The sequence below is a fragment of the Neoarius graeffei genome, chromosome 14 (genome assembly GCF_027579695.1).
Source record: "Neoarius graeffei isolate fNeoGra1 chromosome 14, fNeoGra1.pri, whole genome shotgun sequence".
Classification (NCBI taxonomy): Eukaryota; Metazoa; Chordata; class Actinopteri; order Siluriformes; family Ariidae; genus Neoarius; species Neoarius graeffei.
Window position 1 is genome coordinate 73970548 of NC_083582.1, and position 16131 is coordinate 73986678.

Consider the following 16131-nt stretch of genomic DNA (forward strand, 5'->3'; position numbering starts at 1 on the left):
TTGACTACATCGCATTCCCTTAAAAAGGTTGTAGTCCACTGAAAAGTCTACAGTTATCACTGATTGTATTTTAAGTTGTAACTTTATCCACCTAAGGATTGGTGCGCTCACAGAATAATCATAACCGTAATAAAACATCATGCAAAATATTTGATCACCATTTTCTGCAAACCCAAAACCAATACGATCGTGTGTTTTGATCTAAATGGAAAGCCTCAGGGTCGAGGTCACTACCTCACCAAAAATAGGAATTTAAAATCACTACGCCATATAAAAAATTAGTTATAAATCTGCGATTTTGTTTTTTAAAACGGAAGCTGAAAGTTAGGTATAGAATATGTTTCTTACAGAATATGTTACGATGGTAGCTGGTCTTGTATGAATTTCTGAGCTATAAAATGAGTTGTGGTCTATTTTTTACCGTAGCGTGTTATTTGTGTGCGGGGAAGGACACACATTAACAATTTGCATGTGTAGAATGGAATTTTCCACTCCAGCAGTTAGAAGTTGATCGTGCTTCCATTTGCGGTCTCTCTGTTACGCGGGTGATCTGTTCGGACGTTATCGCTGAAAAGGTGAGTTTTGACAGTTTTATTTTGTTTTAGTCTTGCAGTATAAGGCAATGGAATGTTTCTTTTTCATCTTACTTTCATATTTCGTAGCGTTTGCGTATTTTTGACCAATATTTTGCAACCATGGTCAATTTAGATCGAACTTTTGATAGAATCTATGGCCGGTCATTTTGCCCCGCCCCCGCCTCGCGCTCCGTCCCGTGCGGTAGTGATGTCCCGTTGCTCGCACGCCGCAGCAGAGACCCGCGCGACCTTCAGCCGGTACAGTCGCTGTTCTTTTACCAGCGCCGTTATTCTCATCTTTCCGGTGTGTTCTTGATTTTTCCATCGTGTCCTATTTCGCCATATCAAATACCCAAAATGTATCATATTATTCATTCATATTTAAGTGAATAATTAATTCAGTCATCACAACTTGGCATTTGTAACCCAAGCAATCAAAAAGAGGAAATTTATTCAATATTTTCACTCCTCTGTGAAGGAGGGGCTTTAATTCTTCATGATGTAGTTATTTTATATGGAAATCAATTTTACAAAAGCATTTGAATTGTAATCAAAAAAATGTTCCACAGTGGAGGCCAGATAAAGCAAGATACTATCTTTATTCTTATTAAACATGACAAAAGAAACAGAGTGTGTTCGGTGAATGAAAAAAACAATAATAAAATTAGAAAATTTATTTTTTTGACCATAATGTCCCAAATGAGAGACCAGTTTCTGAGACGGACCCATATATTGATATAAAAATAAAAAAAATAAAATAAACCTTGTAAAACCACTTTTATAATTCTAACAGCTCAAACAGCTCCATGATAAAAGTTTTCAAGGTTTGGCCACATCTTGAAGATATAAACAATTTACTGTGATAACGCGTACTTATTACAGCGCATTGATGGTTCATTGATCATTTTGTGTCACATGCTTTTATTCACTGAGAAAACTGATCTTTTTAGACCGCAAGAATTACATTGCTATGACAACGGGATTGTTTACTAGTGTCCGTATCAGTACTGCATGTGCGTTCTCACCAAACGTGATTTAAACTTCCTAAAAGTGAAGTCTGTTGATTCGCGGATTTTGTTGCCAGTTTAAAAAAAATAATTAAAAAAAACCCCACATGATTACAAAAAATTTCTGATGAGATTTTTTTGAATAAGCCTTTGTTTTTCCACATACACAGCTGATCAGGAGGAAAGAGCTGAGAGGAGGAGGGAAGCTGAGCTTCGTGTTCTCTGTTAATTTCATTTATATCAAGATAGAGCCAAACTTTACAAAAACAACCATATACCTTGAAAACTTTTATTATGGAGCTGCTTTGACTTCTTAGAATTACAATAAGTGCTTTTACAAGGTTTTTCTCTCTTTTTTTTGGTGGACATACCATACCTTGCGAAGTTGCCATGTTGTTTGGCCGCGAAGATCCAAAACGCCGCCCGATGAAAGTCAATGGCTTCATGATAATTTTTTCCTGTAAAAATTGCCTCAGTGAGGCTGGAGCTCATACCCGCCACTGGTGTTGTGTGTGAGTCTGAAATCCGATCAATCCTGTAGGAGGAGTAGCGATTTTTATGAAATTGCACATGACCCGTGTAGACGCAGCCATGGCAAATGGCGCCACCTGGTGAACAACTCTTGCTGGAATGTGTCTTTAGAGTCTTCTGGGTGAGTTTCAGTGAAAATGTCTGAGCGGTTCATGAAGAGTAGCGTTTAATGTGATGGGTCAACCAAAATTTTCAGACGCCTATAAAGTTGTAAATAACCGGTGGTGCCACCGTCTTGACAACTTTTATGCACACCCACCTGGGGAACATCGTACGAGAGTTTGATCGAAATCTGATCAATCCTGTAGAAGGAGTAGAAATTTTTGCAAATTGTGGATGGACGATGTGTGATCGCGTAAACCCATCCGAGCCAGGCCAGATGAGCTAAAAATGAGCCTAAAATAAACTCAAACTATGTTGACAATTATTCTAGAAGAGAGATTAAGTGCGATAAACTGCTGAAACTTTTATGCTTGATCTTGTAGTGTTCTGTTTACTTGAACGCTTGCTCTACACTTTCGTGTTGCTAAGCGGTATCCAAGCACATGACCTTTCGCTGCAAAGAGCCCCTTAGATATGACCACCACATGACACCTCTTTTGGTGTCTCGCTCATCACTCAAGTGGTTCTCAGGAATGTTTGCATGGAGCTGTTTAGAAATATTCGTTTTTCAGAGAAATGGCTTTAGATTCATCCACATGGCTGTTCTGAATGTCTGGATTTTCTCACGTTTTCATTTTGTTGCATTTTAACAACAAAAATGTGAAAGCAATGTAACCGCTTTCAAATCAAACATCAAAATGATCACGTTCATTGAATGTTCACTGTAGTCCTATTGTGTTTATACTGTATGTAAGTGTAATGGTGACGTGTAAGAGTAGTGGGCTGTGCTGTGCTGTGCGTGTGTGTGTGTGTGTGTGTGTGTGTGTAAAGGGACGATACTAACGATCATCGGCTTGAACACATTGAGCTCGAAGTGCCCGTTGCTGCCTCCGACTGTGACGGCCACGTGGTTCCCCATCACCTGAGCAGCCACCATGGTCATGGCCTCACACTGCGTGGGATTCACTTTACCTGTTTTACACACACACACACACACACACACACACACACACACACACACACACACACACACACACACACTTATTAAACACCTGTATAGTCCATGGGCCAAGAGGACCAAAATAGGGATTTTTGTACCACATAGAGGGACCAGTACTATCATGGATTTTTTTTTTTAAAGATCTACAATAGTTGAAGTTTATTTTAACGTAATAACGAGCCTCAACGATATATTTATTTACTTAATTGTAACACTAAATAAATAATTAGGCCTACATAAAAATAATAATCTACTAATAACGATAATTTAATGGTAATACATTTTAAGAACTATATACTTTATTTTACTAATCCATACTCTTCCTGGGCTTTGGCGCGCTGCGCGTGATAAAAAGCTGTCATTCCATTCCGTTTGAAATTTTAATGTTAACGATTAAAAGCTTCCAATTTTGTTAGAAAGGCTCGTTTCATTTCATTTGAACAGCTGGCAGCCTACTATGATGCAGGAGTTGGTTGGAAAGAAGGGCACGACTTCGCCTATTTGGAATTTCTTTGGTTTTGAACCAGACCAAAGGACATAAAGAAATGTGTCTGCAAGATTTGCGCATCTGTGGTCCGTGTCAAAGATGGACAGACGACAAATTTGCGCGATCACCTGCGTGTTCACCATCCTGAACAATACGAGACCCTCAACGTGTCCGTGCGGACAGGGCCTTGCAAAAAACCGCAACCGACCATATCTGGGATGTTTGCGAAAAGCACTAAATATAAAACTGACAGTGACAGGTGGAGGGAGCTGACAGGTGTTGTGACTCGCTACCTGGCCAAAGAAATGGTATCGTTCAACACGGTGGAGAAGCCCACTTTCAAGGCCATGCTACACACGTTTGACAGGCAGTACGAGTTGCCAGGTTGCAAATATTTTTCTAATACAGCTGTACCCAATCTTTTCAATGAGATAAGAAGTGGCATTGCAACCGAGCTGGGTCAGGTGGAATATTTGGCCTTGACAACTGACATGTGGTCCAGCTGCAACATGATGCCATACATGTCAGTGACTGCACATTACATCAACCAAGAGTGGAGAATGCAGTCCAAATGTCTACAGACCAGCTTCATGCCAGAGACGCATTCGGCGGACAATTTGGAGGATGCTCTGCGCAGCACGATCATGGAGTGGAACATACAAGAGAAAAGGATCGCCTGCATAACCACTGACAATGGGGCGAATATCGTCGCTGCCATCCGGCAGTTGAAATGGCAATGGCGGAGTTGCTTTGGCCACAACCTGAACCTGGCCATTAACAACTCCCTGGTGCAACAGGAGGCGAGCACAGACCGCGCTTTTGGAGTTTGCCGAGCTGTCAACGCTGCCTTTTCCCACAGCTGGCTACGGCGAAATGAGCTTCGGAAAGCGCAGGTGGAAATGAACCTCCCTGAGCATTCATTGATCACGGTAATATTTTAAACAGTTCTAACAACTAAATAGTATTTAAATTATTATATAGCTTTTAAAATAATTAGCATATTCAGGGCCAAATATAGGCTAGATTATTTTATCATTTAATGTGCAGCTTATTGACATTAGGCTAACTTAAAGTGGATAACTAGGCCTGTGTCTTTACTGACAGGATTGTGCCACGCGATGGGGCTCAAAACAGCAAATGGTGGAAAGAATACTGGAGCAAGCACAAGCCATCAAACGTGTGCTTGCTGAAGACAAAAGCCGCCGCCCACTGCCCCAGCTGACATGGCAGGACATAAGTGTTCTAGAATCGGTGAACAAGGCGCTGAAGCCAGTGGCGGATTTCGCAGATATTCTTTCTGGGGAAAACTACGTAACGGTGTCCTCCCTGGTACCCATGCTGGGCCATTTAGAAAGTGTCCTGGAGAAATGATGATGATGATTCCGAATTGACCGCCAACCTGAAGCGTGTTGTCCTGGAGCAGATGGAACGCAGATATGATGACACCATTCAGAGGATGCTGCGTAAAGCCACACTGCTTGACCCCAGTTATAGAGAGGTGACCACATGAGCCCCCAAGCACTTCGCTGTACAAAATGTGAGCTGATTGAAGAGGTCGTGGCAGAAATCATTCATTCAAGTGCAACACCCGGCCCGGCACAAGGCGGAGAAGAGGAAACGGGAGAAAGTGCCGCGGCAGTGCCCAAAAAAAAGACGTCGTCTTTGGGGAGCCTTTTAGGGAAGAGGGGAGCCAGAGAATCCACGCTCACTGACGAGCAAAGAGCTGTAGCAGAAATGGCCATCTATCTGCAGGAAAGTGCAATCGATGGGGAAGAGGATCCACTGATATGGTGGAAAAATAATCAGTGCAGGTTTCCGTTAATGGCAAACATCCCAAGAAAATATCTGTGCATATGCGCTACCAGCACGCCGTCAGAAAGAGTTTTCAGCACCGCGGGTAGTGTAGTCACCCCAATCCGCAGCTTATTAAAGCCAGAGAAGGTTAACATGTTAGTTTTTTTGGCCAGAAACATCGAAATTTAAACATGTTGGAATACACGGCCCTCTTAACCTTTTAAGTTATTACATTTTTTGCGCGTTTCGGGAAGCCATGTTTTCTGTTCGTTTTATTATTTTGCTTGCTCTTGTACCCATGTTCTCTGGTTCTTTATTGTTCTGCTGTGATATCATAGTGAACTGCATGACGATTTCTTTTAAAGCTTTTGCAGTAAAAATGGCATAGCCATTTAAAAGTTCTGTCGTTGTGGCAGCATTTCGTGCAGTATACCTTCTGTTATCTTGACCTTGATTTCTTGTTCAACTTTTAATAAACGTGTTTACAGAAACACCTTCGTGCCTATTCATTTTATAGCCTTTGCACTGCAAAGTTAATGCTTTTGCTGAAGTTGAACGTCATGCAGTTGACAATGAGCATGTTTCCCGACGCACTACGACCAGGCTTATTCTATTTGCTCAAATATTTAACATTAATACAGACATGTAGAAAAAAAAAACGAAGGCAAGCTATAGCCTAAAGATATAAATAATAGCCTATTAATAATAGAATAATAATAATAAATAATATAATAATAGGCTAATTAGTCCTATTTGTAGCCACACAGTATTTTAATTGTCATGTCTGACTACTTAAACTCTAATGCATATTAGTTATATTCGTGATTTGATCATTTGCCGTGCAATCCTGCTAAATTTTTAGGTCAACAGGCCTAAAGAAGGTCAGTGCATGTTTCTGACAAAAAAGGGGCGTGGCATCACGATGGTTACTATCCATTGCGATGGTGGGTCATAAATGACGATGGCCGATGATATCGTCCATCGGCACAACCCTACATGGCGCATCCTCCCGGTTGCCGTGAAGCTGTGTTCCCCATCAATCATCCACTGCTCCAAAAAACATATATACGTCGCACCGGAGTATAAGTCGCATGGCCAGCCGAACCATGAAAAAAAGTGCGACTTATAGTCCGAAAAATACGGTAATTGTTATATACACCTTTTTTTTTTTTTAAACAATAATGTACACATAATCCATGCAAAACAAAGTCGATGGGTCCAAATGCACAATAATGGAAATGTTGAAAATGGTTTTTCTTGTTACCATGGCAACAGAACCCCCCCATAAGTCCACAACTAAAATGTTCGATCATAGCGATTCATAGTCTGTGTCATGTCTGGCGTTCTTGAATCAGTAAAAAATCCAAGTCATACGTCAGCGCTGATGCATGTTAAACACCATCACATGACGACATATCCTTCAAACCCCCCCAACCATGAAACCCCAAATTTTCCCAAGTTGAACTGGTTGCCATGGAAATATGGAAAGGGGGGGAATTCCTAATAGTTTGAGTTATGCTCCGGAAACTAAAATGTTTACAGATGGGCAGACAGCTGGACGGACGAACAAAGCGATATCTATCTCCCCCGCATTATATGCTGGGGGGATAATAAATGATTTCTGCACACACTTTAGATTTAAATCAGAAGTGTACTAATATTTTATACATTATGAAACAAAATTCTAAGCAGCCAGATAAAAATAAGTCATCATTTGCACGCGCTGCTGAATGCTGTAACGTGAATGAGGATTTTCGTGAGGCTCTTTCCCGGTCATTGCCTTTTACAGTGCTGCATTCTGCAGAGGTCAAAGGTCACAGAGCGTCTAAAAGAAGACTTGAAATTTTAGAACTGTTCCGACGGAGCAGAAGAAGAGCTGGGCGAACTGCACGGCACACACGGGCAGCGTCCTCGGCTCTACATGCATCGCCACACAAATAAATACCGTGAACGCTAAAATTATTGGTACCCCAATGAGAAAGTAAATATATTTTTAAAAATTTTTTAAAAAATACAGCAAAATAACCACTGTACAATAAAATAGGCTTTTATAAATAAAAAAGCAATGTATATTTAAAAGGAGAACTAAAGTCATTTTTAAACTTGCTTTATTTCTTAATTACCATGTTATTCAATTACGTTTTCGGTTTTAGTAACATTATATCGTGACTCGTATTGGCAACTAATTGCAATTAAATATTATACTTATCGGCCTATTTGGTTTTTAGCCATGTTGAATTTAGTTTGTTTGGTCCACGGCAGGCATCGCGATCTTCATGAGACTTGTGCGAGACTTTGAAACATGATCCGTCGGTGCTGCCATTTTGAAAACTGTTTTCCAAACGAAATATTGCACAAAAACGAGTTTAAATGACGATTACTGCCAACTTTTTCAAACTTTCCTGATAGCTATCAAAACAAACAAAACTTCCGGATTGATTACATCAGCATTCGAAAGAGGGCGCGCGCGTCTTTTGACGACGTTGGCAGATGTCAGTCGCTTTGATTTCCGCTGTACGTTTTACTTCCGTCCTAAGATGTCTCGCACAGGTCTCGACGAATCTCGTTTACAGCCATTGCTTTGACATATGGACTGATATATTACAGAGCATATTTCAAACACTCATAACTTGCTATAGCAGCGACAAAATAGCAATCAAACATGCATTCCGATATTTAATAAAATGAGAAATAGAATTTCAAAAAAAAAAAAAAAATCCTTCAGTTCTCCTTTAATTTAAAAAAAAAAATCATTTAAAAAACACAGTAAACTAAAAATAGCAACAGGTGTACGGCAATTAGTCCTCATGAGCTCGAGCATGGTGTGCACGAGGAGCAGGTCGAGGAGAGTCGCTGTGCACACGACAAAACGTCATAAAGATAATGCAAATATTGTAAGCTTTAAGTTTGTAAAAGTACAATAGTACAGTAGCGTCCCATCAGTTTTACTTGCTGAAGAAACTTGTAATCTTGGACTGCTTTAATTTTCAGCACATTCTCCTGATCATGAATTTCTCCTTCCGAGTCACTTCACTGATCGAGTTAAAAAGGATGACGAGTGGAGGAGATGATGGATTTCTTCATCTGTTATGGAAATGACGGAGGTTACCGGTGTATCATTGTTAATGTCCAAACACTGACTCACTCAGTTTTCTAAAATCTTCACGGTTCAGTTCATTCACGTGTTGTAAATCACAGATGATGTCAGAAGTCATTTTGTCCAGGGCTTTGAACCAGAATTTTTTTCCTATTGGTTCGTTCCGAACAGAAACGGAATTTTAACGTTTCCGGTTTTGGGTTCCACCATTAAATAGACGTTCCCGAACCGGTTAGAACAAAAAAATTTCGTTCCCGGAACGGTTAATTACGTTCCCTGTCAGCTGTTTAACAAATGGCTATAAAATTATGTCTCTGTCTCATCCAGCTTAAGCCAAATGTAGGCTAATTCTATTACAACCTTCATTAAATAAGACAAGAAATAATTCAAAACTATTATTTCAAATGTTGGTGATTTGGATTCTCAGTATGTCTTCCCATCTACACAAACAGAAAAAGTGCCAAAAATGAATAGACTGCAATATTTGATAGACTGCAATATTTACCTCTTATTTAAGATGTGGAGACGTGATAGTAGTCCACCCTCCCGCTCTCTCCATTCAGTCAGCGAACGTCACACAGGAAGTGAACCCCAGCGGGTCATAGAAACTTGCGCAGGAGAAGAATGACTTTTTTATTTGTAGGCTATGGAAACTTTGAGGAACAAAATAAAAACCGGTATTAACCGGTTACCATTATTTTTAATAAGCGTTTCTGTTCTGGAACATAAAAAATAATAAAGTTTCTGGTTTCGTTTCTGTTCCATGTGAAATAGAAAAAGTTCCCGGTTTTTGTTTTCGTTCCTTAAACCGGTTCAAAGCCCTGATTTTGTCCTTTGATCACCGTTTCAATAACTGTTAGCGATCGATACCCGAGCGAGGCGAGTTAAGCCTGTTTTAGGGCGTGAAGACGTATTGTTAACTTGACTGCACACGATTACTTACTGTCTGTTTCTGGGGGAAGAGGAGCGCATGGCTCAGTGATGTTTTTTGTTTTAGAAGACTCATTGTTATTAAAGTCGGGGGACACAAAGTTAGTTGGTTATATGTGAAAGTTCACAGTAAAAAGAGTTCACTGTAGCAGAGTTGCAGCATATTAGGGTGTACTTATTTTTTCCCCCACTCGGTTTATGAAATGTTGGCTTAAATTTTTTTTTTTTCAGGCACAATCTATTGAAATCTTTGTCGTCACCTGAAATGATCTTTTAGAAGGTGGTGCGGACCACACAATAGTTCTTTAGGCCTTGATAAATAAAAAAGAAGAAAAATAATGAAAAGTAAACGTGTACAGATGAAATGGTTATATATTCTCATTATTTTGCCTCAAGTATTACTTTGGTAATAAAAAATTCTGAACTTATGGAATTTAAAAAGTACTGTGAAAATTAGCGTTTAGGATTTTTCAAGTGTTTGAAATTACAGTAACATTGGATTGTTCTTAAAAACCTCGTGAAGAACCGAATTCCTCGACGTATCCCACAGAACAGAGTTTTATAGGACGTGATTTCAGCCCTCCTCCTGGGTTCTTTTTTTAAACTAAAACAAATCTGGAGTTTTTCTTATTATAGGGGATTTGAATATTCAAGTTGATATAAAAGCATGGAAAAAAAAAAAAAAAAAAAGTGAGAATAAGACAGACTGCTATCCAATCACTGAGTGTTTGTGGCGTGACTGGTTGATGGGCCCCGTCACTCACCGGGCATGATGCTGGAGCCGGGCTCGTTCTCTGGCAGGATGAGCTCCCCGAGGCCTGAGCGAGGCCCTGAGCCCAGGAAGCGGATGTCGTTGGCGATCTTCATCATGCTGACGGCCACAGTGTTCAAAGCTCCGCTCAGTTCCACCAGGGCATCGTGGGCCGCCAGAGCCTCGAACTTATTCGGTGCAGTTACAAAGGGTAGGCCTGCAAACGATCAACACAGTAACACCAGGTTTCTCTTATACTGCGTTTCATACGGCACAAAACTCTGCAGTGTGACACACACACACTACATGTCAACCTATACGGAATGTCCGTATTTTATACGGATTTGATTCAATAAACGTAGTATAGGGGCGTATAAATAAAGTTATACGGATTCTTTAAAAAAAACTTCAATATTTATTTAGAGCTATAATCAATTCCCACGATGATAAAAGAGCGCATAACATTTACAAACGTACTGTACACCACAGAAAGCACAGACAGACAGTAGTCTTATGAAATCGCGCGTTATCTTGTGGTAGCGAGACTTCGTTCTACTTTTGATCATGCGCACACCGCATTGTGAGAATCCCGCCAACCGGGAAGTAACATTTTGTTTAAAACACGCATTTCCACCTGAGCGACTTTCACTAGCGACTGAAAAGATTCTGAATGGGCACTCCGGCAAGATCAACACAGACACTTGCTGTGACATGCAGCCTCGTGAGGTATTGGTGCAGAGCGCTAAAAAAGCTGTCATGGAGTACAATTCAGAACATTAGAGTGACACTTTGTGTTTTTGTCGAACATTGGAGCGTTGTATTCATTCTGAAGGTTTATTGTTATTAATACTGAATAAAAAGTAACTGGGATATATCATTGTTAATTATCATTCAAATTTTAGGTAAATTATTTTAAATTGCATCTTATACGGATTTTATAAAGGAAATACGGATTTTGGAGGTTGGTTATACAGGTTTGATTGACCAAAGGTTGACATGTATGACACACACACACACGCGTGCAGAAATATGATTAGGGTTTTCCAGTGTATGTGATAGAGATGAAAGTGGAGCAAAGAAAAAAAAAAAAAAAAAACCTGAACTTTTGAAAGTCAAACTAAGAGGTCGGGGGGGCCAACGTTCCCTGAAAATATTTTAATAACACGCAAAACCCTGCATTCTAGTGCATTTTAGTACTTATTTTCACTAAAACAAGTTATAACTTTTAAGCCTTTTTCTTTCATGTACATTAATGATTAACATGTCAAAAATATCAAATTTAATTCCCCTAGTTAACGAGTAATTTTCAGGAGCGCATTTAGAAAACTCATTACTTTGAAAAATATCAGACAGTTGAAGGTAAACTCAGCAAAATCCCAAAACAGTCCTGTTAAAAAGTAAAGGTCTGTTAGAGTTTCTAAAGCTTTCAGGTTTCAATGTTGGGGACGTTGAGCCTCGCTTATCAATCTTTTAGTAGAGTTGTGCGTTTGCAGAAGCTAAAGTGAACTAAACATTTACAATTCAGATTTATGCAAGTTGAAGCTGATTGTTTACATTAGTTCGTATTGTCTGTAAATTTAAAACAACAATGAATACCAAATTTCTCATGTAAATCAGGGGCGGAGCTAGGATTTTACGGGTGTGTGTGTGTGTGTGTGTGTGTGTGTGTGTGTGTGTGTGTCACACACTGACTGGCAGCCGGAGTGCATTATGTAACAAAAAATAAATTCCCACTGCTAGTTTTAGGCAGCTTAGAAACCGGCTCTTCCATTACTGCTGTTTCTTCCACGTTTTCTTGATTGTGTTCTAGAAACGGCACTAAAACTTAACTTCGAAACCACAAAATGCAACTTTGATGGAGGAAAAAAAAAAAAAAAAAAAAAAATTATTTATATTTATATATATATATATATATATATATATATATATATATATATATATATATATATATATATATAAAAATAAAATTGCTGACCTCTCTTCACGTCGAAAGAAGGAGGAAAGTTTTGCTTGTTTTGACATGGCAAATTATTAACACGAGGAAATACTCGTAATTCGCAACTAAAAAGACTGCAGCTACACTGGCAGCTTGAACATGCTTTCTAGTGCGATCGTGTTGCGCTTGTGCAGAACGGTGTCAGTCCTGTGCGCTAGAGGTCTGCGCGGGTCGGATTTTGCAGTCCCGCTCCCGCATTGTGCAGTCCCGCTCCCGCAAAGAATTATGATTTTCAGTCCTGCTCCCGCCTGCGCCTACCATATTTTGTCCCGCTCCCGTCCGCAAATCCCGCATGATGCAGACGTTCGCGTTATTTCTCAGGAAAGTTCTTGTCTTGACACAGCGTGATGGTGCTCCGCCCCCTACTTTGAGTGGATTTGAGCATAAATATCTGCAGCTCACGTTCGTTATTATTTACCTTGTTTCTGAATTCAGCATGTAGTGTCTCTAATAATAATAATAATAATAATAATAATAATGCTGTCAAGCGATTAAAATATTTAATCGCGAATCGCACATTTTTATCACATGAGAAACCATTGTAATTCTCTGATCAGCATAAAAAAGTGAATGGGCTTGCTTTGTACCAATGTTTTTTTTTTTTTTATTGCAAAGCAGAGCTAGTAAAAGAAGTGAATTGATTTACTGCTTGCGTTAGTCTACAACTCTAATCAGAGAGACAGGTTACACAGTGACGGTAGGCTTGACTCAATGCTATCCCAGAAATCCTTCCTGTAATATGCAAATTTGGCCACCTCTGATTGGACAGCCAAATTTGCATATTACAGGAAGGATTTCTGGGATAGCATTGAGTCAAGCCTACCGTCACTGTGTAACCTGTCTCTCTGATTAGAGTTGTAGACTAACGCAAACAGTAAATCACTTCACTCATGGTTCTCTTGCTAGCTGGGTGTGAACTGTGAGTCATTAGAGTGATCAAAGGATTTCCCGTTAGGGTGATCAATGGCAAATTTAAGATGCCATTCCTCACTCAATCTGGCAATCTGACTCTCTCTGCAAATTTAGGCATCTTAAAATGTTTTATTAATGCCAAATAAAATATCCAGCACAAATTATATATGATGGACATAAATTAATAATTTATAAATTTTATTTCAAACACGTTTTTAGTTAGCAGGACTGCAGCTTATCACTGCTCCCACCTGTGCTGCATATGTGCACTCCCGCTCCCGCCCGCAATGAGCTTTCAAAATTTGTCCCGCGCCGCACTGCTTTGCGGTGGGTCCCGCGGGACACCCACGGGAGTGCAGGGCTCTACTGCGCGCCTTAGCACGTGCACCTGAAGGCGAGCCTTGGCGCGTGCGCCTAACGAGCTCCGGCATGCGCGCCGTTAAAGAACACCTGTCTTTAATCAATGAACTATGTTTGGGCTATTTAAGGACCACACCCATGTGAGGACCATGCGAAGTATTACGCTGCGTCTAGGAATACGAAAAATCTGAAAAATAAATTTCTCCATTCGGAAAACCGGAGATTTTTCAAGAGTTTTGTCAAATATCCGGATTTCCGGGTAAATCCGGAAGACTTTCATCCCTGATGTGAATATGGCAGATTTTAAGCTAAGGCACTGACTGATCGCAGTGTCTCCAGGCAGAAGGGAGGAGTTTACTCAGAAGACGACAACAACGCAAACAGATAACAGCTGTATTAGTCCAATATGAAATTATATGCATGTTGCTGCTTTGAGTATATCGCTGTGCCTCTTTTAGAAATATTACAACCCAAAAAAACCCACCATCATTTTACTCAGAAAATCAACAAACTGCAGCCAAAATATCAGACATTCTCAGAGATGTGCAGCCATGAAACTGATAAACACTTGTCGCTTTCGGGTGTTCGGTCATACATTTCACATCAGACTTATGGATATTTAACAGTTAATCGAGTCGTACATGAGCCGATAACTGACGAGGCGCGTAGCACCGAGTTGGCTATAAGCTGTGTACGACGAGATTGAGTGGAATAACTGTTTTATTCTATCCACATTCACTGGATTTTGAGAAACGGAGCATTTTTATTTTTGCAAATTCAAAAAATAAACTTTATACAAAACGTCTGACAAAATCATTTCTGCTTAGAATGGAAACAGACCGGCAAAATGACAGCAGCAATTTGTGGAAAATGCGATGAGAATTCTTGAAAAATAAAAGATACGTTCTTGCCATCAAATATTTTTATTCCATATTTTGTTGCTTTTTATTTTTATTTTTTGAGGTTTTCTTCTTCTTCTTTAGGGTTCTTTGGCGGCTGACAAACCAACTTAAAGTGCATATCACGGGTAAATTCAGGAGCAAGATCCATGCAATTCTCCTATTTTATATTAAACTTTGGTCAAATATCTGTCACAGTTTGTGCAATTTTTTCCCCTTGCGCAATACCACAAAAATTCAGTTGAAATCAAGCCATTTGAGGCGAATTGGTCCGCCTCTGAAAAAACTTGCCATTTGGATTTCCCGGGAAACACTGATTTTCGTGATGTCGGGTGCAGGACGCCTCCTTCTGAATCCTACGTCAGCGCTGGTTTGTTTATGAGAAAACGACCTGGTGGTTTTCTGCAAATTTCTTCAACATTATCGCGTAATTATTAAAATGGTTAACAGATGTATCGTAGGAGGGTGTAGCAACACCAATCTTGATGGGTTTAGTACTCATCGTTTCCCAAAAGACCGGACAATGAGAGAGAAATGGGAGCGCTTCGTGCGAGGCACCTGGAAGCCGAGGACCAAGCAGAGCCGAGAAAAAGACCAAGAAAAATCGGCGATTCACAAGTCGACTGTTGCCAGGGTAAGAAATGAGAGACTATACTCTAAATTAAGTGTTCCTGTGTTTGTGTGGTACACGGATAATGTTATTTATTGACACACACAAAAGCAAACACCACGAACACACTGGGCGATAATACACTTAACTTCACATGTATCAAGGGATCTGCGTGTCAGGGCTTGAGATCTTGGGACCTGCCAAACACAGTAAATGTATACACAACCCTGCTTAGCCGATTCCATGTGTGTAGCTTATGAAATCTTTCTCCTACAGGAGCCAGTACTCTTCTAAATGAAGAAATATATAAATACATAATAGTAATTAGAAAAAATATGATTTATGTAACAGATAGATGAGCATTGATACATGAATCCATGGGTTTAGAAGCTCAGGCGATAATTCCATATTTCAATGCAAAATCGCTCGATGCTAAAGTTGGTCTATACAGGCTGTGCACTGAAACCGTGTAAGCTCTCACAGCCTGCTGGCGGATCCGCACGTGACGTCACGAATCTGGCTCCAGACTCCCTTGGGATTTTTCCAGACGCGTTTTGTTATTTTATTTTTTTCTGCTGTAGACAGATGGCTTTGTGCAAAATTACCCTTCTGGATGAGTGTGTAAAGGAACATACTTTCATATAAAAAACAAACAAACAAAAACCCGAAATTGGTCCAGGATATGCACTTTAAAGGTGCATTACCACCTCCGACTGGGCTGGAGTGTGGAACAGGAAATATTTGGGGAGGGAGACAGACAGACTATTCTTTTAGCCATTTCTGTTTCTTTTAAATACTTGATAATTTTGGGGGTTTTGTTTTCAAGTTTTTATTACGTCCTCGGTTGGTTCAGCGACACAAACTGCCATTTTGTTTTTCTCTCCTCACGGTACATGAGCCGATATCCTCGTATTACAGCGGCCAATCAGAGCACACGATTGCTCATATCCAGTGAACGTGGATAGAATAAATCAGGATATTCGTCCTGAATAACTAAACCTAATACAATCCAAAAGGTCAGCATCAGGAAATGTATTCACTGTGTGTACGATGCACGTGGGATTTCTCTCACCTGGCGTC

The 16131-nt window shown here is 40.0% G+C and overlaps 1 protein-coding gene across 1 annotated transcript in view; it reads right to left on the reverse strand.

Annotated features, from left to right (window-relative positions):
* fh (fumarate hydratase) overlaps window positions 1-16131 on the reverse strand; it is a 67436-nt gene that overhangs the window by 18943 nt on the left and 32362 nt on the right. Inside the window, exons 7-8 of the mRNA XM_060940303.1 lie at window positions 10288-10491; window positions 3060-3187 (exon numbers count right to left, since the gene is read on the reverse strand). Of these exons, the coding sequence (XP_060796286.1) occupies window positions 3060-3187; window positions 10288-10491 (332 nt within the window). The remainder of the gene's footprint in view (window positions 1-3059; window positions 3188-10287; window positions 10492-16131) is intronic.